We start from the raw sequence: 25,176 nt of genomic DNA, 5'->3' as shown, positions 1-25,176 counted from the left end.
CCTCTCCTCAGACCTCCCCCTCCTCAGACCTCCCTCTCCTCAGACCTCCCTCTCCAGCTCCTCCTCGAGGATCCTGAGGAGTTCCCAGACGCGAAAAGATCCAGAATCCCCCCAGGGACTTCTGGGTCTGCCCCGAGGTCTCCTCCCAGTGGGACATGCCTGGAAAACCTCCACAGGGAGGCGTCCTGATCCGATGAACCACCTCAGCGGACTCCTTTCGATGAGGAGGAGCAGCTGCTCGACTCCCAGCTCCCTCAGGATGACAGAGCTACTCCTCATCTCTGAGGCTGAGCCCGGCCGCCCGATAGAGGAAGCTCATCTCAGCCGTCTGGATCCAGGATCTGGTTCTTTGGGTCCTGATCCAAACCTCATGACAGGTGAGGGTTGGACTGTAGACGGAGCAGGAAGTCCAGAGTTTTGTCTTTTGACTCGACTCTTTCCGACCGAAGTGATGCCCTCATTACTGAAGACGAGGCTCCGATCCGTCGATCCGTCACTCAGGAACTCCTCCAGGTGAGGCAGAGACTCACCCCTGACCCGTTCCACTTGTTTCCTGTTGAGAACCACGGCCTCGGACTCAGAGGAGCTGACTCTCATCCAGAACCGTCCCAGAGACCGCTGAAGGTCACGGCCTGAAGACGGTATCTAATGAACCAAGTGTATTAGATGTTAAGTAAATAAATAAAATATTAGCTGCTTTTTTAACTTTTAAATTCTTCAAATTCATAAATTTTACTGACCAAGATTGATAAATGACTGCCCATAACAAACAGAAGCTGAACAGTTCAGGTGATTTATGAGCAGGAAGCTGCCCTGATTTTTATCTTTTAGGTTACGTTACAGGACGCCCCGTCTGCCCTCCTCTCTGTCTCTAAGGCAGAAAATCTCCGTATGTGTTTTTTTTTTTTTTTTGGCCTCCTCGTTTCCTCGCTCTTCCTGGAAGCGAGTTCCCTGGAAATCGATCTTATCCTGACAGACGCCTCAGTTCCTAAAATAGAAAGAGACACCTGGAGCAGAGACGAGGCCTCCAGCAGCAGCTGAAGACACACAGGTGGATGGCAGCTTCACGCCGCTTTAATGGCGCCACAGACATCAGAAACGGGCGTTCCTCAGAAGCAATTAAAGAGCTCACCGCCCTGGAAGCTCGCCGCCTTTTCAAGCTACAAATTTAAATATTCTTCTGTTGAAAAATGAGGACGTTTTACCCGATTCTGGTCAAATCCTGAAAACACAATCTGTGTTTCCCGTCCTCCAATCCAACCTTTTTGTTCATTTACCGAGTAAATAAAACCAAACACCTGAAGCGTTTCTGTATTTGTTGCTCAAAGGGACACAAGAACCCGGACCGGACCGGTTCCCTGATCCAAGCGCCTGACAATCTGAGCGAAATGAGACGGCTACGGAAGAACCGGCAGAGATCGGTCCGTTAATGGCCGGTTGTCGACCAGCATCTATTATTTACAGGCTCGACCCTGAAATCCTCCCTGACTGCGAGAACGGAGCCGGCATCCGCAAAATAAAACGTATTTAAAGGAGAAATTAAATAAAAATGATTAAAATAAGAGTTTTTATGTTTTTCCTTCAGTTAAACTCCATCATAAACCCTCCAGGGTCCGTTTCTCTGGTTTCAAACGTTAACGACTTGTTTTTAGAGTTTCTGTGGGCTGATTGTGGGCGGAGTTACCTCCTTAGAAGGAGGCGGGGCCAGCTGTGGCAGACCGCTGCAGGACAGCGAGGAGGTTCCTGTCGCCGCGATTATCAGGGGAAATGGAAGCAGAAGAAGAAGAAGAGGAGGACCAGTTGGTCTACAGTGATGCTGTCAGGAACTGGAGCCCCACGTTTCACCAGAGGAACCCCCGAGCTTCACGATGATGTCACACAGTATGCGAGGAGCTTCATCTCCGGACGGCGGGAGGAAGTCGGCGCCGGTCTGACAGGTGGAGGAGGCCGGCGCCGGTCAGACAGGCGGTGGTTCTCCTGTTGAAGGTTTGTCTCTCAGGTTCTCCTCCTGCAGTCCGCCTCTGGTCCATCAAACCTTCTGGTCCTTCAGGAGCTGAAGGTTCAGCTGCTGGAGGTTTGGGTCGGTTCCCCCCCACACTTACTTCCTGTTCGGCTCTCGATGCGTCACAGGAAACGCCGCAGATTTTTTCAATCTATTATTTTAAAGTTAAGTTTTTAAAATGACTCATTTTTTTATGACTTTCTTTTGATTTATGTCAGTTTTAAAACACCTTATTTCCCCTTTAAAGAAAAGAAAAGATCCGAACGGAGCAGCTCTTACCCCTAAAACCGCCATGCGTGGACTGTGGGTGGAGCAGCGGCCACGCCTCTTCCTGTGGTTGTGCTGCCGACGGCGTTAGCTGCTCATCATGGAGAGCCTCTCATCAAAGCCTGGAAGCAAACAGGAAACAAATAATCCGACTTTCAGAAGGTTTATTATCGAATCTCAGAGGTGTTCGAGGAGAAGACAGCCGTCGCTCGGAGGTCAGGAGGCAAATTAACGCGCAGTGAGAAAAACGCCACGATTGATCGTTTAAACGAAACTTCATGGTTGGAACATGTTACTCAAGATGTTTTTATTTCATTCACGATGTCCAATAAATTCATTTTTATAAAGAACCAAAAGAAAATAAATAAATAAATAAATGCACTGAAATCTGAATAAGACCGAGCAGCTCGTGATGTTTGACACAATAGCAACAATTGGCTGATAAATAAAGCCCTTCTGAACATAAATAGTCTCTTTTTTTGGCTCAGCAGTGACTCGTTTTCCACGTTTCATTGAATAATTGCAGGAGTCCACCTCTGCCGTCACGATGTGAGGGAATCTGAGGCGATCGTTCACAAAAAGAAAGAAAATCCTGGAGCTGCCGGTCCGTCTGTCGGCTCATCGGACCGTGAAATGATCCCCGTTAGTCGACGGGGATGAAATGTGAAGAGAGCTGCTGAGGAAACTGATGTTAGGGTAACGGCACCATCAGCACCGTCAGCTCCTCTCTGACGGGGTCACGGGGTCACACCGAGGCCAAACCACGAGGTTCTTACTTGGTAAAACGACACAAACATCTTCAAGCGCTGCAGAAACCCGAGGAAACTCAAATATCGTCCTGATAACTCATCAGAAATTTGAGTTTTTGTGTTTGTATCGAGTCAGGACGAGGGACTCGTCCTCGTCCTTCATCGTCCCGCTCAAACCTGTCCAGCAGCAACTGATCGCCACAGAAAAACAAGAACACACCACCTTATTTACATCGCGGGCGCGCCGTGAAAGCTGTCCCTCCGGTTTTAACCGCCGCAGAAACGCTGATCAAGGCTGCTGATCTCCAACACGGGTGAAGCGTTGGGTCTGACCTCAGTCGGTTTAACGGACTGACCTGAACTCTGGCGTGGTAGTAGCTGAGGGTGATCTGAAACACGATTCCGAGCAGAACAGACCGTCCCCAGATCTTCGATTGGACTTTTGGCAAAAAAAAAAAAAAAATCTCTCATGAACCGACGGACAGATTTTAGTGAAACTTTCAGGAAATAATCATCGGATGTGGATCTACAAGTCATCCACCCAATTCAAGATGGCTGCCACAGCTAACCGACATCAGCCGACACAGAAATGACTTATAGATGCAGACATCGCTTCGCCTTTCAGCAGCAGGAAATACAAACACAAACACTAAAGTCCTTCCAACTGGTTAAACTAAGACCTTTTTAGATTAATATACAGTAAAACTGCACAACCTTTCATTAATATTTATGTTTTGTTGCCATTTTAATATTGCAAATGACTCGAATCCACAAACTGCATGTAGAGCATGTATATCTGGCAACCAGACGGAGACCCGCCGCTCTTCGTGAAAACAGAAAGATGTGGTTTGATGATCTGATAAGATGGCATCTTTTCTTCATACCCTGCAGCTCTGACAAACTGTAAACACCTTTAACTTTCTGACAGCCCAATCCTAATAATAAACCCCCCCCAAAAATAAAACGTGAAAGACTCTCAGACGCTCCATCGCCACCGCCGTGCAGAAGCAGTTCATCAACGTCGGGACAATCCGCCAGGCAATAAATCAGACGAACGGAAAGAAATCCACTTTTAAACCAAATCTTTACGACTACTGATGTTCACTGCTGCGTGCTGAAGAAAGCAAACCTAATTAACAGACAATTTAAAGAGCTGAAGGAAGGAAATGTTTGGGTTTTTTTGCAGCAGACGGTTGTATAAATTTCAAAGACGCCAAAAACAGCTTCAGGATCACAAACGAAACAAAAAAAACCTGAAAAGCTCGTCCAATCAGAGCAGCCAGTGGCAGCTTTTTGATTTACAGCCTCTGCTAATTCACTGAGCCACTTTTAAAATGAGATTTATGACCTCAGGAATACAGTGAGGACGTCAGATTGACAGCATTTGCAGTCAATCATTGGCTGAGCGACACCTGCTAACAGCTGGCGAGCACACACGGCGGCAGACACACACTTCGGCGCCACAAAGAGCGCCTGTTGGCCCGCCCGTGGACGCTGGAGTGTTTGGATTCGGGATAAATTGGCTGCCAGCTGGAGAGACGGAGACTGAGGGCCTGGATGGGAGGATGGGAGGACCGGAGCCAGGAGGAGAGAAACTTTGGCTTCAGTTCAATCCTGGGTCACAAACACAAGTCCACGGAAACGCCATGCGCCCCTTCGCACATCCACCGTCACACACACAGTTATTGTCTCCTCTTAATTCTGTTTGATGGCCCTCAATCCCCCCCCCCGCCCCGCTGCACCCCCGGCGCCTGGGGAAATCAGTCAGACAATGAGGCGATCCAAAGAGAAGCAGACCGCGGCGAGCCAGGAGGCCAAACGCGCCGCCAAGGAGCCGCAGCGCCGAAACAATCGAGCTCTGAGCCGAGGCGGCGGCGGCGGCGGCGGCCAGTGGTGGAGTTATTCAGACTAATTTGTCTCAGAGTTCAGACGAAAAGCACAGAAAGATGAAGGACAAACTCTAACAACTCTCTTAAAGCTTAAAAACAGCCTGATTTCATATCTGAGCAGCAACATGTCACCGAGGACCAACTCAGATAAGATTCATCGTTTTAAAGTCTGCAGCGTTTCAGCGCGAGAGGCGAGGTATCGGGGACGGGGAACATCGAGTACTTTGTCTTGTCAGCAAGTCTTTCCCAGGAAAGTCAATATTATCACGTCTGATCACCAACAACCTAAAAACACCGGAAAAAAGGACTTCTGTTCAACGGTTTCTTTACTTGGCTACGGCCAACTTTCTGAAAATAAAGTCAAAGGTTTGTTGAGGTAAAGCTCGAGGCCTCAGGTCCAGGAGGTGGACCCAGACGTCCCTGGTGATCCTCCTGGGGGATCCCTTGGTGTTTCCTGGGAGAATATATAATCCTTCCATTGAGTTCAGCGTCTCCTTCCAAAGGGAAGCACCCAGGAGGCATCCTAATGAGGTGACTGAACCTCCTCTGAGCTCCTCGCCTCGGATCTGAGGCTGAGCCCGGCTGCCCTACGAAGGAGGCTCCTTTGGATCCAGGATCTGGTTCTTTCAGTCATCATCCACCCCTCAGGATTAGGACCAGTAAATCCAGAGCTTTGCCTTTCAACTCAGGTCTTTCTTCATCAAGACAGACTGAAGAAACGCCCTCGTTACTGCGGAAGAGGTCCCGATCCGTCAAACCAGGACGGATGGTATAAATGGAGCCGACTCCGGACAGTCCACAGGCACCAACAGAACCACTGCAAAGACGAGGCCCTGGGCTTCCCAAACCTGACACAAGGACACTCTGAGATCTGCCACGAACCGGACCGGAGACCTGTGGCAGCCCTGGTGGAGTCCAACCCCGACCCGGACTGGGCTGGACTTTGAGTCAGTCCAGTTAGGATCAGTTTTATTGGTCCTTCAGGAGGTTCTGGGTAGAAACCATCCATGGATGTGTTTTTAATGACACAAGCCCAATAAATAAAACACAACACTGATTCAAAAATGCCAAACCAACCAATAAGACGTTGAAAGCAGACAGACGACACTGTAAAAAGCTTCAGGACGGTAATTCCAGTGAAGTGTCACCGGAGGAACTCGATATTCAAACCACCCGAGGAGCGAGCGAAGGTCCTGCTGAGGTCAACAGCCTTGGGGGAAAGGAGGGAAGCCGTCAAAGTCGCTGAACGACGCTGAAACTGAGTCACTGAAGCCAAAATGGAGCCGCACGCTCGCTAAAAACTATAAATGTAGCTAAAGGGTAGCTAAGAGAACGATGACAGGATGTAGTTGTTGTAAAAAAAGTGAATAAATGAATGTTTTAGCGCCCGTTTCTTGACTGAGCTGAAGGTTTTGGTATTTGAACGGTTAAATTAAGCGTATGAAGAGGTTAGATGGCAAAAAACACAGAAAAATTAAAAAATAAACAGGAAAACAATTTATTTATATAATAAATAAATCCAGCCTGGCATGGAGAGAAACAAACATGAAGTCCTGATTGTTCAGGATCAGCTTTAAACCGTTTATTAATGTTTAAATAACGCTCATACACGTGAGATGATTCAGGGTTTTTAACCGGCTGTAATTAGACGTCCCTGCGCCGCTGAGTCCGCGTCTCGGATCAACCACACCTACCAACTGCAGCCATTTTCTAACTGATAACCGCTGCTGAACTCCAGGCTTGTGGTCCGATAACCTCACATTTAAAGTCTGCTGTCTGAAAACAACAATCTTTATCAGACGGATCTTTACTGTGTCACCCATAAAAAAATGATTATAAAAATCCATTCTGTTGTGTCTGACGGCAGAAACCAAGAGGCAGTTTGAGATGATGGATGAACCCAAGTCAACTGCATTATTGACCTGCGGAGAGCCGTTTCTGTTAAATGAAACGCCGTCAGAAAACCAAATATTTCCCCTCACAGAAAACGGCAGATGCTCGATTTTTTTGTTTTTCTTTCAAGTCGCTGGTTTGGTGCAATCTTGGCTTCAAGTCGTCAAGATAAAAAGGAAGATCTCCTCTTGTTCGAGTAATTATCCTCAGGACTTTAATTCCAGCCGAGCTTTAAAAACGAGCAGCTCGACATCAACCGTTTGACGCCCGACAGTCCAGTCTCCGAAGATCAGAACGTGGACACCAAAGACAGAACAATCTGAAGAACCCTTAGTTTGCAGCAAAGAACGTCAGTAATAAACAGCCAGACAAGAACAGGAAGCACCTGCAGCCGGAGCGCTTTGGAGACGTCCAGAGAGAAGAAACGGACGACCGTTTGTTTGGTGACGTGTTACAAACTGAGACCAGAGAGGAAAAAATACCATCACCAGATCCAACCATGATGATTTATTTCATAACGTTTCTGTTTTCAGTCCTCCTGAGCTCTTTGGACGTCCTGCTGACAGAAACCATCACTTTGTTGTCTTCTGTCAGAAGAAGAATGAATAAATAAATGAGTTTAGTTTCAGGCAGATTACTCGGTCGATGTTGATCACTTTTACTGCAGCTCATAATTTACTACTTTAAGTGAGAATACACCCTAAGAACTGCTGGGTTACTTTGATAACTCGTTTGCCTGATTGTTGGATCAGATCTGGGTTGATTGGACCAAATATTGGTCGTTGGGTCGGAGAGGAGATGTGTCGTTTCCACAGTCGGCCATTTTAAGCCAAACCCTGACCAAACTGGACGTCTGCTTTAGGATTTAAGACGGTTCAACAACTTGTTGGATGTTTAACCTGGTTGGCTTTGTTAATAACTTTAGTTTAGACTAATCAGTGACTTTGGCTTCTAAAATAACATTATTTAGTGCTAGCTAGCTGATGCTAATTACTGTTAGCTCGCTAAAAGCTAACACTAACCCAATTTTAGTTGGGTTGCTCTTTTTAACTCAACATTTTAGTCGCTCCAATTCAACAAATTGATCATGTTTATCCAGTGTAGAAAACTGAACCCAATACGCTGCGTCAAACTGAAAACCTGCTGAGTTGAAAGTACTCAGGGTTTACCCAGAACCGGGTTACAGATTGGGCTTTTAATTCTTATGTTTCTAACGGCTTTTAATACAGTTATTTAGGTTGAGCAATACGAGCAATTATTGGGATATTTTTTAAAGAACAAATGATAAAACTCATATCAAATTACATGAGTTTTATTAGGGGGGAAATGTGCTTTTTACTGTTCCATCTAACTAGCTTAAACATTTCAATTAACTATAATTAATTTAAAACGAACTGGCAACAAACGCCTGTATTTAGGATTTCTATCCAAAGAGGGGGGAATAATGACTGAAATCTAACAAACTGGCTGTTTTTAACGCTGTAAAAGTGACGTTTTGCTGCAGATCCTTCATCCGTCGCTGAGGAGAAACAACACCGACTCGTTTCTGTCCGTCTTCCTCCACCTGGCTGATAAAAACCACTCTTCAGGTCAAAAGGTCAACCCGTTTTACATCCGTGATGAAGACTCCAGAGACCCGGGAGGACCGAACCCGACATCAGCTCAGGTTGCTTCACTTCACACACAACAACCGCAAAAACACACAAGGTCAAAGGGCAACAGAGCTAGGGTTAGGGCTGGTTTATATATATATATATATAAAATATAACACCAAACTGTTAATATTCAGAGTGAAACCGCACCTTTCAGCCGGGAGAAGGCTGCAGCGACGCGTCACGTGGCTTCCTCTCAGTTTGAACCACAAACCTCAGGGTCCTGCGCTGACAGCAAACGGGTAATTAATCCCCCGTTTGATCGTCCTACGTTCGTTTACGCTGAGCTGACGGAGGCGCTAACCAGCGCCATCCCTGACCTTTGACCCCGCTCAGTAACGACTGACCTGCTGCATCGTTCGCCACGACGATACAAAGACAAAACTTACAAACCGATATTTTACCACGCAGGTTGTTTCTGCTCACTTTCTCCTCTCTAAACTCTCATCGGTTACACTTTAAGGAAGTAAAAAATAAAATTTAAAGAACAGGCGTGAGCTGGCACACATTTCTTCATTTAATCTGTTAAAAACACCAACAATACCCAGCGTGGTTTTTACCTGAAATCCTGTCCAACATGGACAATCTTTAAATCTTAAAAACACAACTTTCAGATCAGCTGCAGGTAGTTTTAAAGCTAAATCTGCACAGGAAACCTGTCTGTCAGTGCAAAGATAAGATCATTACCTTCAAAATACGCTAAAGAAACTCAGTGTTTTAAGAGCAACATGGCTAACACAAAAACAACAACAACTCTGACAACAAATGGGCCGAAAACAAGTTGAAAAAGCAGCAAAAATGCAGAGAAAAACCTTGAAAGACTTTCAGGAAGAACAGAAAACTGCTGCTGTAAAAACACGGGAAAGTCTAGAGGTAAAAGAGAGGAACGGGACAGCAGAAAGTCAGCTGCTGGATCTGAAACAGCGTCTGTTTTTAATGGCAACACAAACTCAGGATATTCTAACTCACAGCCTGTTGGCAACCAGTTACTTCAGATGTTGACAGGAAGCAGATTGGATCAGCGGAGGACATGGATCCCATCAAGGCTCCGTGGACAGCCTGGACTCCAGGAGATGATTTTAGATTTATTCTGCTCAGATCGTAAACACATCTCTGTCTCCTGACCTGAAAACGTCTCCAGGTAAGTTTATTCACTTTTCGGTACTTTCTAGAGAAAGAAAATCCCTTCTGTCGAATTGAGGAAATCTTTTTAAAAGGGGACTATCAGGAGAAAAGAAAGTTTCTTTCTCTAAAAAAGCTGCTGTAACTATTTATATGACTGGCTGTAAAAATAAACCCGTTCTACAAATTCAGGCGACTCTTTAAACTGTTAGGAACCACAAACTGAGCCAACGACGTCCCGCGACGATGTAGGCTTTCAGGAACGAGTCCGATAACCGATCCGGGCCTTCCCCTTCCCTTAAACACAACCGATACAACTCTGGAGAGATCTCTACTGGCAGCTCGGAGGCGTAACAGCAGCGGGTTGACTTTAAATCCCTTCAGTCCTTTTTAAAAATCACACCGAGGCGGCAAGAAGGCATCTCAGGCTCGACTTGAAGTGCTTTCAGAAAGGGTGAAAAGTTTCAGGAGGTATTAATCTGATAAAAATGTCCGTCTACTCTGGAGGAGGAGAGGAAAGTCTTTATCTTTTAAACAGCGAAAACCAAAGATGTTCCCAAGGTGTTCCCCCTTCAGAGAGATCTGGGTCTTCCACAGGTTCCTCCCTGTAGGACGTGACCAGAAAGCCTCCAAAGAAAAGCACCCAGGAGGCCTCCTGAAACACCTCAGCCAGATCCAGCTGCCGGGGTCTTCTTCTTTCAGTCATGATTCGTATGATTCGACCACAGCTGAGGGTTGGAACGAAGACAGAGCCGTCTTTCAGCTCCTTCTTCACCAGAACAGACCAGACCCACACCCTCGTTCCTGTGGATACCTCCAACTCCTGCTCCATCATCCGCCCATCACTCAGGAACGACACTCCCAGACCGGTTGGGAACCATGACCCCGGACTTAGAGGAGCCGACCCTCATCCCAGCCGCGAGCCGCCCCGGAGCACGCTGAAGGTCACGGCCCGAGGACGCCAACAAAACCACGTCTGCAAAAAGAGACGGGACCCCAAGGCCCCTGAACATGAGTGAACGTTGAGATCCTGTCCACGAACCCGGAGTCCAACCCGCACCGAGAACGAGCACGAGTTTCTGCCGGGGATGATGACAAAGCTCCTGCTTCATTTCTACAGGGACCGGACAGCCCTGAAAAGGAACCTCAACACTCGACAGAATACCTCAGGGAACACGGTCATAATCCGTCTAAAGAGCCACAAAAACACACGAAGACTGGAGACAAACTCCCATGACCCCTGAGCCACTTCACAGGGTGAAGATCTGGTTCTCGTTCCACGCTGCCCCCCCTGGATCCTCCCTTCCAACCCTGGGGAGGCTGAGAGGTGTGGATTCTCGACAGGGACGATCTCCAGCCCCACGTTTTAGAAAATGGAGGCCACCACACGGTCTGCCTCGCCACAGAGAGACGTGTCGACCACATTGGCCCCCGACGCCTCGAGTCTTCAGCTTCTCAAAGGAACCAACCTTAGAAACGTAAACGGTGTTTTAAGGTTTGGGCTTTTACGTGTATAGTTAGTTTCTTTTGACCTTATTATTAAAATATTTTAGATTTATTGTGAACCCACTCTCGTCACATTACGCCTAAAGGAAATAAATTCTTTTATTCTCAATCTTAACATGGGAACCGTCCAGAAACTTGATGGTATTAGTTCTGCTTTTTTCCCTAACTTATTGTCATTTTTACTCTCACAATTGTACATTTTACTCTTTAAAAGGCAGACTTTCAGTTCCCTTTTAAAGTTGGCGAAATGAGTCGATTGCAACACGTCGAGAGCGCGAACGCTCACCAAGCTTCACGAGACGGACGTCCTAACATCAATTAAAAATGTAACGACTGTTGGTGTTTACAGCGATGTCATCCGGCCTTCAGGTGCTCTTCGGTTAAAGCTGATCTGAAAGCTGCGATAAAAATAAACTAATTAAACGCCCAGCATTCCTTGAAGGGATGCACGTCGCCCGCCGCCCTTCACGCCGGAGGAGTTGTCGCGTTTTATCAACCGTTTGATTACTTTCTGAGAGTTTCATGAGATGTTCTGCTAACCGTACTGAAGGAACCCACGGGCCGAGTCCTTACCGCTCCACCTTCGGCCTTTCAGGCAGCGGCGGATAAATAAAAAAAAGGGAGGACTGTTCGGCGAAGGACGCGCCGACTTTCGTCAATCAGGCGCGCGCAGAAACGAGTTCCTGCTAACAAACCCTCTCCCGACGTCGGGGTGTTAATTCCAGCAGAGCTGCTGCTTCTTTCATCTTCTGTGATCGATGCTTCCACCTGAAACTGGACCTGATGCGCCTCCATTCCCACAGAATCCATTTCTCATCAAAGCGTTGAGGGGAAAAAATCCCCGACAACGTGAGCAGCTTTTATTTGCAGACGAGGGATTCTCCTCAGTTGCTTAGTGGCTCATTTAGGAAGCTGCCTGATTTTATTTCCTGTCCAAGACGAAGACAAATGCATCTTCAGGCGCTTCGGCTTCTATTGAGTTTTCTCATTATCAAGCTGCTCCGAGCCTTAAGAGGCTGCATCCTGCTCGCCTGTCATGCAGGCCCGACAGTTTTATCAGGCTGCCCACCGGGACCGCTTACATTGTTTCAACAGACAAAGACGCGTGTTTGGGCGAAGGCAAAATGTTTATTTGGTCATTTGTCTTCATTAACCGCTGATAAAACAAGCAGAAATCTCACTGCAAGATTAAAAAAAATCATTTAGATATGGAAGAAGCTGCAGGTGAAATGAGCGCAGAGCCAATATTAAAGTTGGTGTTCGGAGAGAGGAGGCGAAGTCGGTTTTATACGAGACGTGAAGACATGAAGCTGCCTGAGAGCCATCACTCAGGTCAGGACGGGGAAGGCCCGGTAAAGTCCATTTCAGAGGAGTTGCAGCTGTTTTACAAGCTGACGTAAAAAAGCCGAGGTTCTGACGATCCACTCCTCAGATACAGACTCTGGACTCAGACAAAAGAAGAGTTTAGTTTTTAAAATCATGCAAGGTACAGCCTTCTGGTCAGGGGTGACGTAACGCAGGCCTGTTCAATAAGTGGGCCGGCTGCGGCCATTTTGAAAATTTTGACCCAATAAACAACCTGATAATGTGCAGCGCTCGCAGCGTGCGCCGTGGACGAGTCTCAGCTACGATCACGCACCGCTGACAGACAAAGACGGGTGATAATTCCTGCCCTCAAACCTAAAACTGAAGCTGAGTCCAGATTCCTTTCCCTGCTGCAAAATAACTTTTTATCTGCATGGGAGAAATTAGAAAAATGTGGCGTGCAAAAACCTGCACCAAAAAAACAAAAAACCGAACCCTTCTTGGACCCGTGGAGCAACGTTTGAGCAGTCGTTGCTCTTCCCAAACGTCTAACTGCCAAAAAAACAAAAAATAAAATCAGTCGACTCTTTTATTCTAACGAGGCCGTTAAAAGTTTCACCTTCCGCTCTGAAGGCTTTCAACCTCGGCTGATCTTATCAGAGCCACGCTTCTTATCAAATCTGCGATATTCAGCGAAAGTCGCCCCGTCGCCTCACGCCGACAGGAAGTGGGCCTAAACGTGACGCGAGCGCTTTACAGCTCGACTTCACGCCACAAATTCAAACAGAAGAAGAAGAAATTTGTTGTTTTTGAAAAAAAAAAAAGTGACATTTAAAAGATAAAGGATTCACAACTCTGTACGTTCTCCTCTGCTTGAAACAGGAGAAAAACAAACACGCAGCTTTATCATCATCACCCGCCGCCGCCGCCTGCGTGAAGTGAGTCAAACCGACTCAAGATGGCAGCCAAGGCCTTAATTTTCCAGATGAAGATCTGAAGCGTGACGTGGTCGTAGCTGAGCCTGATCCCCGCCGTTCAGTCCGAGCGAGAACAAGCCTCGCCGCCACAAACTTTCAGGATGTATTCGTTGGACGAACAGCCGCTTTGGTTCTGATGCAAACCCAAATCCAAGATGGCCACCACAGCCAACTGACCCAAACTCCAAAAACCCACTACGATTGAGTCGATTTTACAGGTACAGAGCTAAACGTTAACAACTCAGACGCCGACTTTTATTTTCAACAATCAGCATAAAATGATGACGGGCAGCGGGTGATATGCATTCCTTCAGTGAACATTAGGCCTTTAATCTCCACACTTTATGAGATTAAATTTTGCTAAATTCAGATTAATAAATGCAGTCGTGTTCAGAAGCATTTAGGAAGTCCGTTTGTTCACAGACAGGTGTTTAAAGGTGTTTCTCTGAGTGCCGACTCAGCGGAAATCTCTTCATTCAGATTATTTTTACAACCACCTAAAGAAAAATAAAATAAGATAAAATCCATTGTCTTGGTTAGTTAGTTGGAATAATAGGAATCGTTTTCTTCCTATTTGGAGAGACAGCCGTGACGGCGTCACTTTAAACAGAAAAAAACAACAATTTCAACAATTTACCAGCCTGATAGTTTGTGTTTTCAGCCACTTTTAATCCGAAATCCAGTTATTTAAATAAAAAAAATAAGATTTTTATTATTTTAGCCACTGAAAGAACATTAGCTGCATTAGCTTTCAGGACAAGTCTGAATTCCTACAGCTGGAGGGCAGACATGGCTTCCACGAAGGGGTCAGCTGTGACCTTTGACCCCGTGACCTTGAAATCAATCAGGATCATCCCAGACACACTACCTGCCCGTTCCTACATCGGTCGGCTGCAGCTGCAGCGAGGGCAAGGTCGTCACGAAAGGGGGGACCCGTGACCATGAAATCAATCAGGATCATCCCTGACACCCGAGGCGACGCTTGTAGCGTTAAAAGCGCCTTGACTTAACACGTCCCGTGTGAAAACGTGGGAATTCAAGCCGATTTTCGCAACAGAAGACGACTCCTCTTTCAGGTGAGACCACCTGTGGCCCACTCTGGACCTCCTGACCCACAGCTCTGGACCTCAGGACCTGTGGACCACCTGCAGGATGCTCCACAGGCTGGAGGTGGACAACCTGAAGGAGATCCTGGGATCCTGGAGATGAATGTTTTATCTGCAGACCTGTTGGCCTCTCTCACCCACACACAATGTCACAGCAGCGTGGAGGGGGTGTAGGGGGGTGGTGTGGAGGAGGAGTGGGGGGGGGATATATGTAGAAAAATGCACCAAGTTTGGGTCTCGGTCCCGACCCGAACCCGAGCCCAGCTCCTCCTGCACACATGCTGGGGCTCAACTTTGGACGGCTAATGGTGGAGCGTTCAGGAACATTCCATCTCAGTGGGAAACGAGAGCTGCCCCGGTTCGGTTCGGTTCGGTTCGGACGGGCAGCGGCGCTCACTGCTGACACCAACCATGTGCATCCCGGCCGACGGTGGAGCCACCTTATCGGCTCACTTCCCCCCTCCTCCCCCCCATCCCCGGTGTGTGCAACTGCAGGGCCCGGCGCCGCCATACACCACCCCCACCGCCGCCGCCGCCACCACACGGACCCGTTTAAACAACAGCGTGTCCCGGAGCGACAAAAAGACGAGAGGCGAACCGGGACCGAATCCCGGCGACCGAACCGCCGAGGACGGAGCCGCGGGGCCGCCGGGGGAGGGAGGAGGGGGGAGCGGGCGAACTAACCTGCCGGGAGAACCGCACGGTCCGCTGGATGTTTAGGTCGAATCCGAGTTAAATCCACTATCGGTGTAACAAAGAGGCGAAAATGACCGAGTGGCGGCGGAACAGGCCGAAACTCCGGGAGGAGCGGGGCGCATGCGCAGAGCACGCAGCAGCTGGAGCGGCGCGGGGAGGAGGGGCGGGTGAACGAGTTCAGCTGATTTCTGATATCGATCCGATGAGTTTGTTATTAATTATTCATTTGGCGCCACTTTCTGAACAAGAAGCGTTTATAGCAGCTTTATAAGCGGTGGACAGCTGATTAAGTTCCTGTTATAAGCAAGGTTTTATTCATTAATCTGCAAAAAGACGCCAGAAAACACTAAACCCGTTGAGATTATTCAGCTTTAAATAACAAACAATAACATTAAACACTTCTAAAGATGGATTAAACTGTAGGCTCCATCATTTCTTCACACATACTCCAATAAAGAGCATCTTAGAGGATATTTCTACTTATTCAGATGATGTTTTATTTAATTTTTCTGTGTGGTTTCATATATTTTTCATATTTAACTTTGTTTCTGTCTTGTTTATCATCTGTTTAAAGTCTAGCCACATAAGTAAATGAGTAAACAAATAAAACTTTAAACAATATTGTTGTTGTTGTTTTGAAAATTTAACAAAATAATAAAGTAAATAAAGGATTTGCTGTATAATTTAAAACTATTTAACTACATTCGCAAACATTTTTCCCGACAGAAATGCACTGAGATCTCTACAGTTCCAAAAACATTGCTTTCTCTGAAACAAACTTGGTCTGTTTTCGTCTTCTTAAGCTTCTTTTAGCTTCAGTAACTCAGTTTCAGCTTCTTCAGAACAGAAAATGCAACTTTTCTTTTTACTAGAATATATTTTGTTATTATTTGTAAGATACGTGGAGCTTTGCCTCTTTTTTTAACAAATAATTACTTTGTTTAGGAACATCAGCCACATGGAGGCGGAAAAACCAAACTAAAGGATGGCAAATCAAAGATGGTTAAAAACAAGAGAAGATGACTCACTCTGATTCTAATCCTCATACCTGTGAAATTAGAAAAACTGCTCCCAGCCAAGCAGAGATTTGTTCAGTTGGTTTTTAAATATGTAACTAAATATGAGGTTTTACTTACACTATGTGATAAGTGCAATACATATCTTGTGATTATCTTCATTTGTGCTGAGTTTTAAGCAGACGTTTCCCCTGAAGCTGCATATAAAAACAGTAAATATTTCTACCTCTCATTCACTAGGCTCTTCGTTTAGATAAAGAAAGAAAGATTCAGAAAGAAGTTTACGAAGCCTGAAAGTTCCCCTTCAGTTTCAGAGACAATACTTAATTTATTGAATTATTTATAATCATTAATAATTTATAATAATTAAATAATTGGGATGTAGTTCCAAAGCTCAGAAATTACTTTTTGCTTCTTTTGACAAAAAATAAACACCTTAATTAATTTATTGTGTTAAGAAACAACATTATGTGTTTGTATTGGCTTACTTGTTGAGTGTAGATGGGATTATATAATATAGTTTTGGAACAAATAAACAGCATGGTTGAGTGAGTGAAATGTCTCTTTTATTATTATTTTTTTACCAAAATCTCCTTTAGGGCAGGCTTATGAATGTATACTTTATAACTCCCTTGTAGGAAATTATTTTATTTAGATTTAAATGTGTTATCTCCCATGAACTAGAGGGATATTTTTTGGAGGTTATTGAGCTGTTTTAGTTTTAAAAAATACGGAGTGCGCATGCTTTTAAGAGACGATCTTTGTACAATAGACGATCTTTGTGATAAATCACGGTGTAAACACTCCGACTGTCAAAGCTTTGAGGGACTTTTTCAAGCTTTTCCGTTGTTTGTGAAACAAAACGGTAGCACTCTACACAAGAAGGCTGCAAATCTGATATAACTGTCTGTTTTTAACTGACACAAAGTGAGTTTTTTTTTCTGGTGTTTTTGCGGACTAGCTGTTGACCAAAAACAACTTAAAAGTTAAGTTTAAGGTTGCAACTCGTTAGCTAAAAACTTATGTCTCAGTAGAAGACACAAGGAAGATATTAAAATGAAATACTTAACGATAATCGGCACAGATTTGTGTTTAAACTGTTCCGTTTTCTTCTTCTTTTCAATTTGTCTCCAAAGTTTCTGTCAGTTTGTTGACTCTGATTGGTTCTCCGGTTGTAGCTCCGCCCTCTTCCCCCTAAGGTTTTCCGGAAGCGGGAATCATCGCTGGTTCGCTCATAGTATTCATGTCTACAGGTTCGGTGAGTCACATCCCCGGAACTCGTGACTGAAACCGGGTCGATCTTTGCCCCTCCTGGGTCCGCGGAGCCACGGACGGGAGCTCCGGGACATGTCAAGCCAGCTTCGCGGCGACGGGACCCGGGGTTGGACCGGCTGAGGGTCGCCATGGAGACGACGGCGGAGATCCGGACGGTCTACGGTTCGGTTTACGGAGAGCCCGGCCGGATGAATCCGCCTTTGTTTAAAGTTTACAGGAGGAGGTGGTTCGTGCTGCTGGTTCTGTGTTTGTTAAACTGCTCCAACGCTACGGTGAGTCCGTGTCCAAAAACTACAAATCAATAAAGTTTATTTCAGTGAATTAAACGAATCTGAGCCACAGGGACACAGCTACGGAAGCCGAACAGTGACAGAATTATGACAAAAACCTGGAAAATCTCTAGCTTCGGAAAACAATCCGACTTTCGGATTTCACCCAGATGTGATTCTGTACGCTTTAAAAACATCAGGTTTATTTTGAATCGATCAAATTACGGCAGGCGGTTCGAAACTTTTCACTTTCCGACCCAAATATCCCAGAAAACATGACTTAAAACTTAAATAAATACAACACAATAAATGATGACTGTTGCTCTTATCTTTATGTAACGATTACAGTGACATTATGGCGCTTTAGAGGAGTTGTTTTTTAATTTTATGATTTCTGGAGAATCTCTCACGCCCCTCAGATTGGTGTTCATGACCCAAAAAGGGGTCCCGACCCCAGCTTTGGGAACCTCTGGTCTTTTTTTTTTTACTCATAGCATCATAACCATTTTTTTTTTGTTGCTTTTAGTGAACATATCTGATGTTCCTGTAGCTTTGTGTCCTCTTTTATTCAGCCGGATTATTTTAAAACAATAATTATTAACTAAATTATCAATTTAAGAAGGCATTTAATGAGCTCACAATTAGAACAAAGAAGAGAACCCAAACAGTAATTAAAATGTTTTGTTCCCAGGTTTCTTGTGGATTAATTAGTTTTTATTATTAATATTACAGTGAGGAGTCAGTGGGAAGGGAGGACAGAACGTCGAGGGTTCTTCTGAGGTTCTGATCCGGTGGCGTTTTCGTCTCTGTGGTCCCCTCTGTCTCTGCCGTGGGACGTTGTCTCTGGGAGACAGAGCGTGCCGGTCCAAAGCGAGCCCAGAACCGTCCTCTGAGGCGTCCATTGTTTCCAGAGAGCTGCTGTTCGTCCTCAGCTGGATGTGACGAGTCAGCTGATCAGACGGACATTAATCGCCTTCGGGCTCGATAAAAATCCACCAGCCGGGCGACTAATTATATTATAGTTAAATAAGCTTGTTAATGTTCGGTTAACTGCAAAACACAATGAAACATTAATCATCTGAACGGAGTCATTTTAAGGTCAGCTGGTGATAGAAATAAAAACAAACAGGTTCTGTAAGTTGGCAATTAAAACGCCTTCTCACCACAACATTTAAGACAATGAGGACCTGAAGACACCTCAATGTGTTTCTGTGGGGGAAATGTTTGTAAATAAAGTTAAATATTTTGGAAAAGTCTAATCTACATGTGTCAAACTCAAGGCCCGCGGGCCAGATCCGGCCCTCTGTAACATTTCATCCGGTCCTCTAGTCTGGTTCAGATCGAGTCTCTGATTCTTATTTTGCTTTAAAAAACCTGAGCCTAATTAGTGAAGTTTTCTCTGACAGTGACTTAGAAGCCAACAATATATAGTTTTAATTTCTGTATGATCAGGTTTTTGTCTGTTTTAATGTAAAAAACTTCATTTAAAAGCTGAGTGAGGCGTAAGAAATGACAGCTAATGATGAGCTTTTTGACGTTTGATCTATTTGTCTGTGTTCATTAAAGTCTGTTTGCTCTAAATTCTGTATAATCTGTAACTGGGAAAAGGTCATTGATATTTCTATATGAATGATTTGACATAATACATCTAAAACTAATTAATTTATGTAATTTTTAATAAATATTGATCGTGATTGGCCCTTGGCTAGGACCAAGTTTTTAATTTTGGCCCCCTTGTGTCTCTGGGTTTGACCCCCCTGGTCTAAACGTTCACAGCGTCGGTCTCCTGAAGGAGCCGAACGGCTGAAATAAAAAGCTCTGTCGGGTCAGGGTGTGAATAATCTGCAGATCTGAAGGACGAGACGAGAGACGAGGACATTCCCTGCAGTAAACAGCTGAACCGAAGTCGCTCGGGAAGTCGAACCGGTTTTAGTTTACGGAGGAAGTGGAAACGTTCCTGTGATTCCCCGTTCATCAGAAGGCGTCATGAGACCCGATGACTCGGGTTACAAACACAGCTTTTAGTTTTCCCCCAAGGCTCGAACTGATCTTATCTCTACTCCGAAGTTTGTTTATTATCTGAAATCCGAGGAGAAAACTCCCAAACCAAACCGCCTCTCCACAGGGGCGTGGCCTAACACAGGACAGGACTCAGGTGTCCACCTGCACCTCAAGGACAAGGGACACTCTTTGGAGGACCACATATGTTGGACCGAGAAGACAGATGGTTTGGGAGGGCGGTGAAGGAAGCCATCTTTGTCAAAAAAGAGAAACCAGCTTTAAACAGAGGAGGAGGTCTCAGATTCCAGCTTTCTAAAACCTAAAATGGAGAATTAAGCCTGATCTCCAGTGACCAGAGTGGCCCATCAGTGAATCAGGCTAACAGGGACCTTAATGACCCTCTGTTGTTAGGAGAGTGAGTTTAATCTGCAGGTGAATCCAGTTTACAGAACTGAAGTCCAGATGTTTCTGTCTGAAAGCATCTTTATGTCTTCCCAGATATGGCTGACCTTTGCGCCGGTCGCAGCGCAGTCGGCCCAGTTCCTGCAGGTCTCCCTGGAGGACATCAACTGGTTGTCGGTGGTCTTCATGGTGGTCGCCATCCCCCTCAGCTTCGGGACGACGTGGCTGCTGGACACCTTCGGCTTACGGATCACGGTACAAACTCAGACTCCAAGCTTTCTGCCTCGGTCGCATCTGCACTTTGACCTTTCGACCCTTGACCTTGCAGCTGGTCCTGGGAGCCTGGCTCAACATGTTCGGCGCACTGCTGCGCTTCCTCGGCACGGCGACGCTGCACGGTTCGGATCTCGTGTTCCCTGTGGTGATGCTGGGCCAGATTCTCGGCGCCCTCGCTCAGCCCCTCATCATCTTCACGCCCACGAAGCTGGCGGCGCTGTGGTTCCCAGACCATCAGCGCGCCACGGCGAACATGTTCGCCTCCATGTGTGAGTTCGAGGACTCGAGCACTTTGGGCGCCATAACCGTCCCGTTTGTTGTTTTTAACGTTTCAACCGCTGAGAAAACTGAAACTGGAAACAGGAAGTGGTCGACGCGCTTCAATCGCACTTCTTCTTCTCTTCTACCAGCCAATCCTGTGGGCATCCTCATCGCCAACCTTGTTTCTCCTGCCATCGCCAAAACTCCGGCCCAGATCCCCACGCTGGTGAGCTCATGGCGCCAGAAAGCTTCCGGAGACGTTCATGGAGAAATGTAATGGCTGTAATTCTCCCCTCTGCAGATGCAGGCCTACGCCGTCCCGACCTTCATCATCTGTTTCTTTGCTTCGTTGGGGGTCCTGAGCAGCAGACCGCCGACTCCACCGTCAGCCGGCGCAGAGAGCTCCGGGTCCGAACCGTTCGTTCAGGGAATCAAACTGGTAAAAAATCATAAACCGCCACTCAGAAGTCAGACCTTCCTGTTTCCTCCTCACCTGAAAACTTCCTCTTTTACTTTCTGATCTCTGGTTCCCTGAAAGCCTCAGCGGTTCTGATGAAAGTCCCTCGTTGTTCTTCTTCTTCTGCAGTTACTGAGGAACAAAGCCTACCTCGTCCTGCTGCTGTGCTTCGGCTCGGGCATCGCCGTCTTCACCTGCTTCACCTCACTGCTGGAGCAGATCCTGTGTGTGCAGGGATACAGCAACGTGAGTTTAAAAAAACAAAAACAGGAGCTAAAAGTAGCAAAAGGCTAAGAAAAACAGCAAATGATTAGCCAAAATTAGCATTAAAGCTAAAGCTAGAAGCTTAAAGTAGCAAAAGGCTAGTTAAAAATGGCAAATGATTAGCCAAAATTAGCATAAAAGCTAAAGCTAGAAGCTTAAAGTAGCAAAAGGCTAGTTAAAAACGGCAAATGGTTAGCCAAACTTAGCATAAAAGCTAAAGCTAGAAGCTAAAAGTAGCAAAAGGCTAGTTAAAAATGGCAAATGATTAGCCAAAATTAGCATTAAAGCTAAAAGTAGCAAAAGGCTAGTAAAAAACAGCAAATGATTAGCCAAAATTAGCATAAAAGCTAAAGCTAGAAGCTAAAAGTAGCAAAATGCTAGTTAAAAATGGCAAATAATTTGCCAAAATTAGCATTAAAGCTAAATCTAGAAGCTATTTTGAAAAGTATAAAAGTTATAAAAAACAAAGTCCTGTCAGCCGAACAAACAGCTGAAGGAGCAGAAAGTCAGATCATAGTTGATTATAAAACAGGAAGACGGCGTGACGCTGACTCAGCAGCTCATTCCTTGTGTCGGCAGAAATTCGCTGGCGTTTGCGGTGCTCTCTTCATCGGCGCCGGCGTGCTCGGCGCCGTGCCCGTCGGCCTCTACGTGGACAAGACCAAGAAGTTCATGGAGGTGTCAAAGATCAACATGAGCCTCGCGGCGGTGGCGTGCGCCGGCTTCTCTGTGGTGAGGAAGTACAGGACAGCCTCGGGACCCGTCAGCGGTGAGCGATCCGGTGTTTGACCTCTGACCTCTGACCCCTCAGGTGTGTCTGATGCGGCAGCAGGAAGCTGCCATCGCAGCCGTCTGCTCCCTGTTTGGCTTCTTCGGCTTCTCCGTCTTCCCCGTGGTCATGGAGCTGTCCGTGGAGTGCTCGTACCCGGTGGGGGAGGCCACGTCGGCCGGACTCGTCTTCGTGTCGGGGTACGGCTCGCCGAGCGCCACGGGCGACGGCGCGGGAACGCTCAGGACAGTAACCCGTTTGTGTTTCCTTCCTCCAGGCAGGTGCAGTCGGTGGTTTACGTCCTCGTTCTTCAGGCTCTGACCAAACCGCTCGCCGACTCGCCGCTGTCGACCTGCGGGGACGCAGCCTACAGCTGGAAGCGTGAGTGTCGACCCGTCAAACGCTCAGGTCTCCGTCTGATGGTTCGGGTCAACAGGTTCACTGGTCTCACTCCTGAATTCGACCTTTAACTTGTTTACCAACATGTCTGATGAAGATCCAAACTGAACGTCAGGAAATAAATGTTTCAGATCAGTGAAGTTTTAGAATGAAACAAAAGAAAAGTGTAAAAATGTTAGAAAGTTCTCCTGAGGAACGATTAAAGAACCTGAAACTGTCCTGTCCTCCCCTACTCCCCTCTTGTGCCCTCCTGTCTTCCCATCCCCCCCTCCTGTCTCTCTCCTGTCCTCTCATCCTCCCCTACTGTCCCATCTCGTCCTCTGCTGTCCTCCTTTACTCCCCTCTTGTGCCCTCCTGTCCCCTTCCCGTTCTCCCCTCCTGTCTTCTCCCGTCCCCCTCTCCTATACTCCCCTCTTGCCCTCCCTTCCTCCCCTTCTGTTCCCCTTCCCTGTCCTCCTCTGTCCCCCTCTGTCCCCCTCTCCTGGTCTCCCCTCCTGTCCTCCCTTCCGTCCCCTCCTCCCCCGTCCCCTCCTGTCCTCAGTGCCGATGATGGTGATGGCGGCACTGAGCTGCTTCTTCACCTGCGTCTTCGTCCTCTTCTTCAACACTCGCTACAGACGCCTGGAGACGGAGGAGCGAGCGGCGTGCCGAGCCGCCGGGTCCTCCGGGACCGCCCGGTCCGCCGCTGCGAGCGGCTCAAGTCCAAACAAGAACATCTGACACCAGTCGGGGTTTCCGAACAGAACCGGAGTTCTGTTTCTGTTAAACGGGGATTTCCTGTAATAATTATTAATTTTTTGCACTTCTTGGTACTAAAGGGCATTCCTGCTGGTTCCCTCAGATTCTGTCGCTCTCAGGCCTCCGAGGGGCAGGAGATCATGTTTCTGTTAGCAAAATATCCCATGAACTCCTACAGCTGATTTCCAACTCAGTTTCACAGATCCTGAGCTGAGAGTCGGCGGGCGATCATGTAGTTTAGGTCATAATCCGCCGTCATTCAGGTTCCTCTGTTCAAAACTTCATTTTATTTTATCCCTAAACTGAAGACTTCTTCACGTTCCTCCGTTTGTTTGTAAACATCTGACGTTTATGACTTGTTTTAAAAGCACTTACTGTAAAAACATTTCAAAAGTCTAGAAGCAACGTTTGTAACAGCCAAAGTGAAGGAAAAACAGATTTGGTGCTTTTTTTGGTCAAACTGATGCAAATGTTGGATTTTCTTACAGACTGAATGAATTTAATAAATATTTCACCTCTGAGTGCTGAAATGTTTATTTTTTAATCCGATAATAAACCGATCTGATCGGTTCGGTTTGAGGGTTTTTAAATGTTATTGTCTCAGAATAAACTTTGTGTCACGTTTTAAAGAATAAAGTTCCTCATTTAAAGAGGAGCTCAGAGCAGAAACACCACAAACAAGCAGCTGGATAAAGAGTTTTAATGACTTCCCTGTTCCACGAAAAACAAATATAAAAAGTACGAGCTCTCCGGCCGCCGGCCTGCTTTCCTATGAGCCTTTCTGCAGACGATTAAAAAAACATCCGTTCATAAGAAGACGAGCTGAAAGGAACTGAAGGACTGCTGCAGTAAACCTGTTCGGGTTCTCATCGTCTGCACCAAAACAAGACGGTTAAATAAAAAAAAAACGGCGCGCGGCAAGGAGCGGCGTCCCGGTCGCTCCTCTCAGAGCTGCAGGGCGCAGAACTGCTGGTACACGGCCAGGATGTGGGGGTCGAGCTCGGCGGTGAACAGCAGGTTCTCCAGTGTTCCCATGTACTGCTGGATGGTTCCGTGGTGCTGCAGGAGGGAGAACAGAGCAGAATCAGAGCCGACCGACTTCAAGATGGCCGCCACCGCCACGCTTTCCTGATCTATGACCTCAAACTGAGGCGGCAGAGGAAACCCGTCTGTTTTCTCTCAGCTGTAAAAGCTCGGCATCATGGGAATTTTCCTGATTTATCCCGTTGTGTTCTCCGGTTCTCCCGGTCCGGGCAGAACCGTGTGATTGGTCCGAACTGAGGCCGCTGGGGAACGTTTAAAGAACCCGTGGATGGCAGGGGGACAACCATTGCGCAGGGAGGAGCTCAACTATCAGAGACAGACTGGAGACAGCCTGGAGATAGACCGGGGACAGAGAGGGGACAGACCGAAAACAGACTGGGGACAGACTGGAGACAGACAGGGTACAGACCGGGGACAGAGAGGGGACAGACCGGAGACAGACAGGGGACAGACTGAAAACAGAGAGGGTACAGACCGGGGACAGACAGGGGACAGACTGGAGACAGAGAGGGTACAGACCGGGGACAGACAGGGGACAGAGAGGGGACAGACAGGGGACAGACCGAAAACAGACAGGGTACAGACCGGGGACAGACCGGAGACAGACAGGGGACAGACCGGGAACAGACCGAAAACAGACCGGGAACAGACCGAAAACAGACAGGGGACAGACCGGGGACAGAGAGGGGACAGACCGGAGACAGACAGGGTACAGACCGGGGACAGACCGGAGACAGACAGGGGACAGACAGGGGACAGACAGGGGACAGACAGGGGACAGACCGGGAACAGACCGAAAACAGACAGGGGACAGACCGGGAACAGACAGGGGACAGACCGG

The 25,176-nt window shown here is 46.8% G+C and overlaps 3 protein-coding genes across 6 annotated transcripts in view; 1 reads left to right on the top strand and 2 right to left on the bottom strand.

The window, feature by feature from the left end:
- LOC108243969 (polycomb group RING finger protein 3) overlaps nucleotides 1-15,298 on the bottom strand; it is a 42,235-nt gene extending 26,937 nt beyond the window's left edge. The window contains exons 1-2 of one of the 2 annotated variants that reach the window (XM_017429758.3): nucleotides 15,153-15,298; nucleotides 2,282-2,391 (exon numbers count right to left, since the gene is read on the bottom strand). In XM_017429758.3, the coding sequence (XP_017285247.1) occupies nucleotides 2,282-2,296 (15 nt within the window). In that variant the 5' untranslated portion in view covers nucleotides 2,297-2,391; nucleotides 15,153-15,298. The remainder of the gene's footprint in view (nucleotides 1-2,281; nucleotides 2,392-15,152) is intronic. The other variant, XM_017429759.3, reaches the window with a different exon arrangement.
- Nucleotides 15,299-17,404: 2,106 nt separating this feature from the next.
- slc49a3 (solute carrier family 49 member 3) lies at nucleotides 17,405-23,812 on the top strand. Of its 2 annotated transcripts, none has more exons than XM_037977622.1 (10): nucleotides 17,405-17,727; nucleotides 20,224-20,382; nucleotides 20,456-20,672; nucleotides 20,814-20,890; nucleotides 20,966-21,103; nucleotides 21,251-21,367; nucleotides 21,965-22,117; nucleotides 22,197-22,313; nucleotides 22,432-22,535; nucleotides 23,095-23,812. In XM_037977622.1, the coding sequence occupies exons 1-10, from the start codon at nucleotides 17,584-17,586 to the stop codon at nucleotides 23,471-23,473; spliced, it is 1,605 nt and encodes a 534-aa protein (XP_037833550.1). In that variant the 5' UTR covers nucleotides 17,405-17,583; the 3' UTR covers nucleotides 23,474-23,812. The 2 variants fall into 2 exon arrangements, with proteins under 2 accessions (XP_037833550.1, XP_017285231.1); XM_017429742.3 differs by having other exon boundaries at nucleotides 17,407-17,727; nucleotides 22,197-22,354; nucleotides 23,095-23,460.
- Nucleotides 23,813-23,973: 161 nt separating this feature from the next.
- Nucleotides 23,974-25,176, bottom strand: part of LOC108243954 (nuclear cap-binding protein subunit 1) — a 13,971-nt gene continuing 12,768 nt past the window's right edge. For both annotated transcript variants that reach the window (XM_017429729.3, XM_017429730.3), the window contains exon 23: nucleotides 23,974-24,350. In XM_017429729.3, the coding sequence (XP_017285218.1) occupies nucleotides 24,237-24,350 (114 nt within the window). In that variant the 3' untranslated portion in view covers nucleotides 23,974-24,236. The remainder of the gene's footprint in view (nucleotides 24,351-25,176) is intronic.

The sequence above is a fragment of the Kryptolebias marmoratus genome, linkage group LG9 (assembly GCF_001649575.2).
Source record: "Kryptolebias marmoratus isolate JLee-2015 linkage group LG9, ASM164957v2, whole genome shotgun sequence".
Classification (NCBI taxonomy): Eukaryota; Metazoa; Chordata; class Actinopteri; order Cyprinodontiformes; family Rivulidae; genus Kryptolebias; species Kryptolebias marmoratus.
The sequence above is the reverse complement of the archived record's forward strand: the minus strand, read 5'-3'. Positions and strand labels throughout refer to the sequence as shown.

Coding starts and splice junctions, on each gene's coding strand:
- slc49a3 (XM_037977622.1), top strand. CDS start 17,584: ATGGAGACGACGGCGGAGATCCGGACGGTCTACGGTTCGGTTTACGGA. Junction 17,728..20,223: donor TAAACTGCTCCAACGCTACG/GTGAGTCCGTGT, acceptor ATGTCTTCCCAG/ATATGGCTGACCTTTGCGCC. Junction 20,383..20,455: donor CCTTCGGCTTACGGATCACG/GTACAAACTCAG, acceptor TTGACCTTGCAG/CTGGTCCTGGGAGCCTGGCT.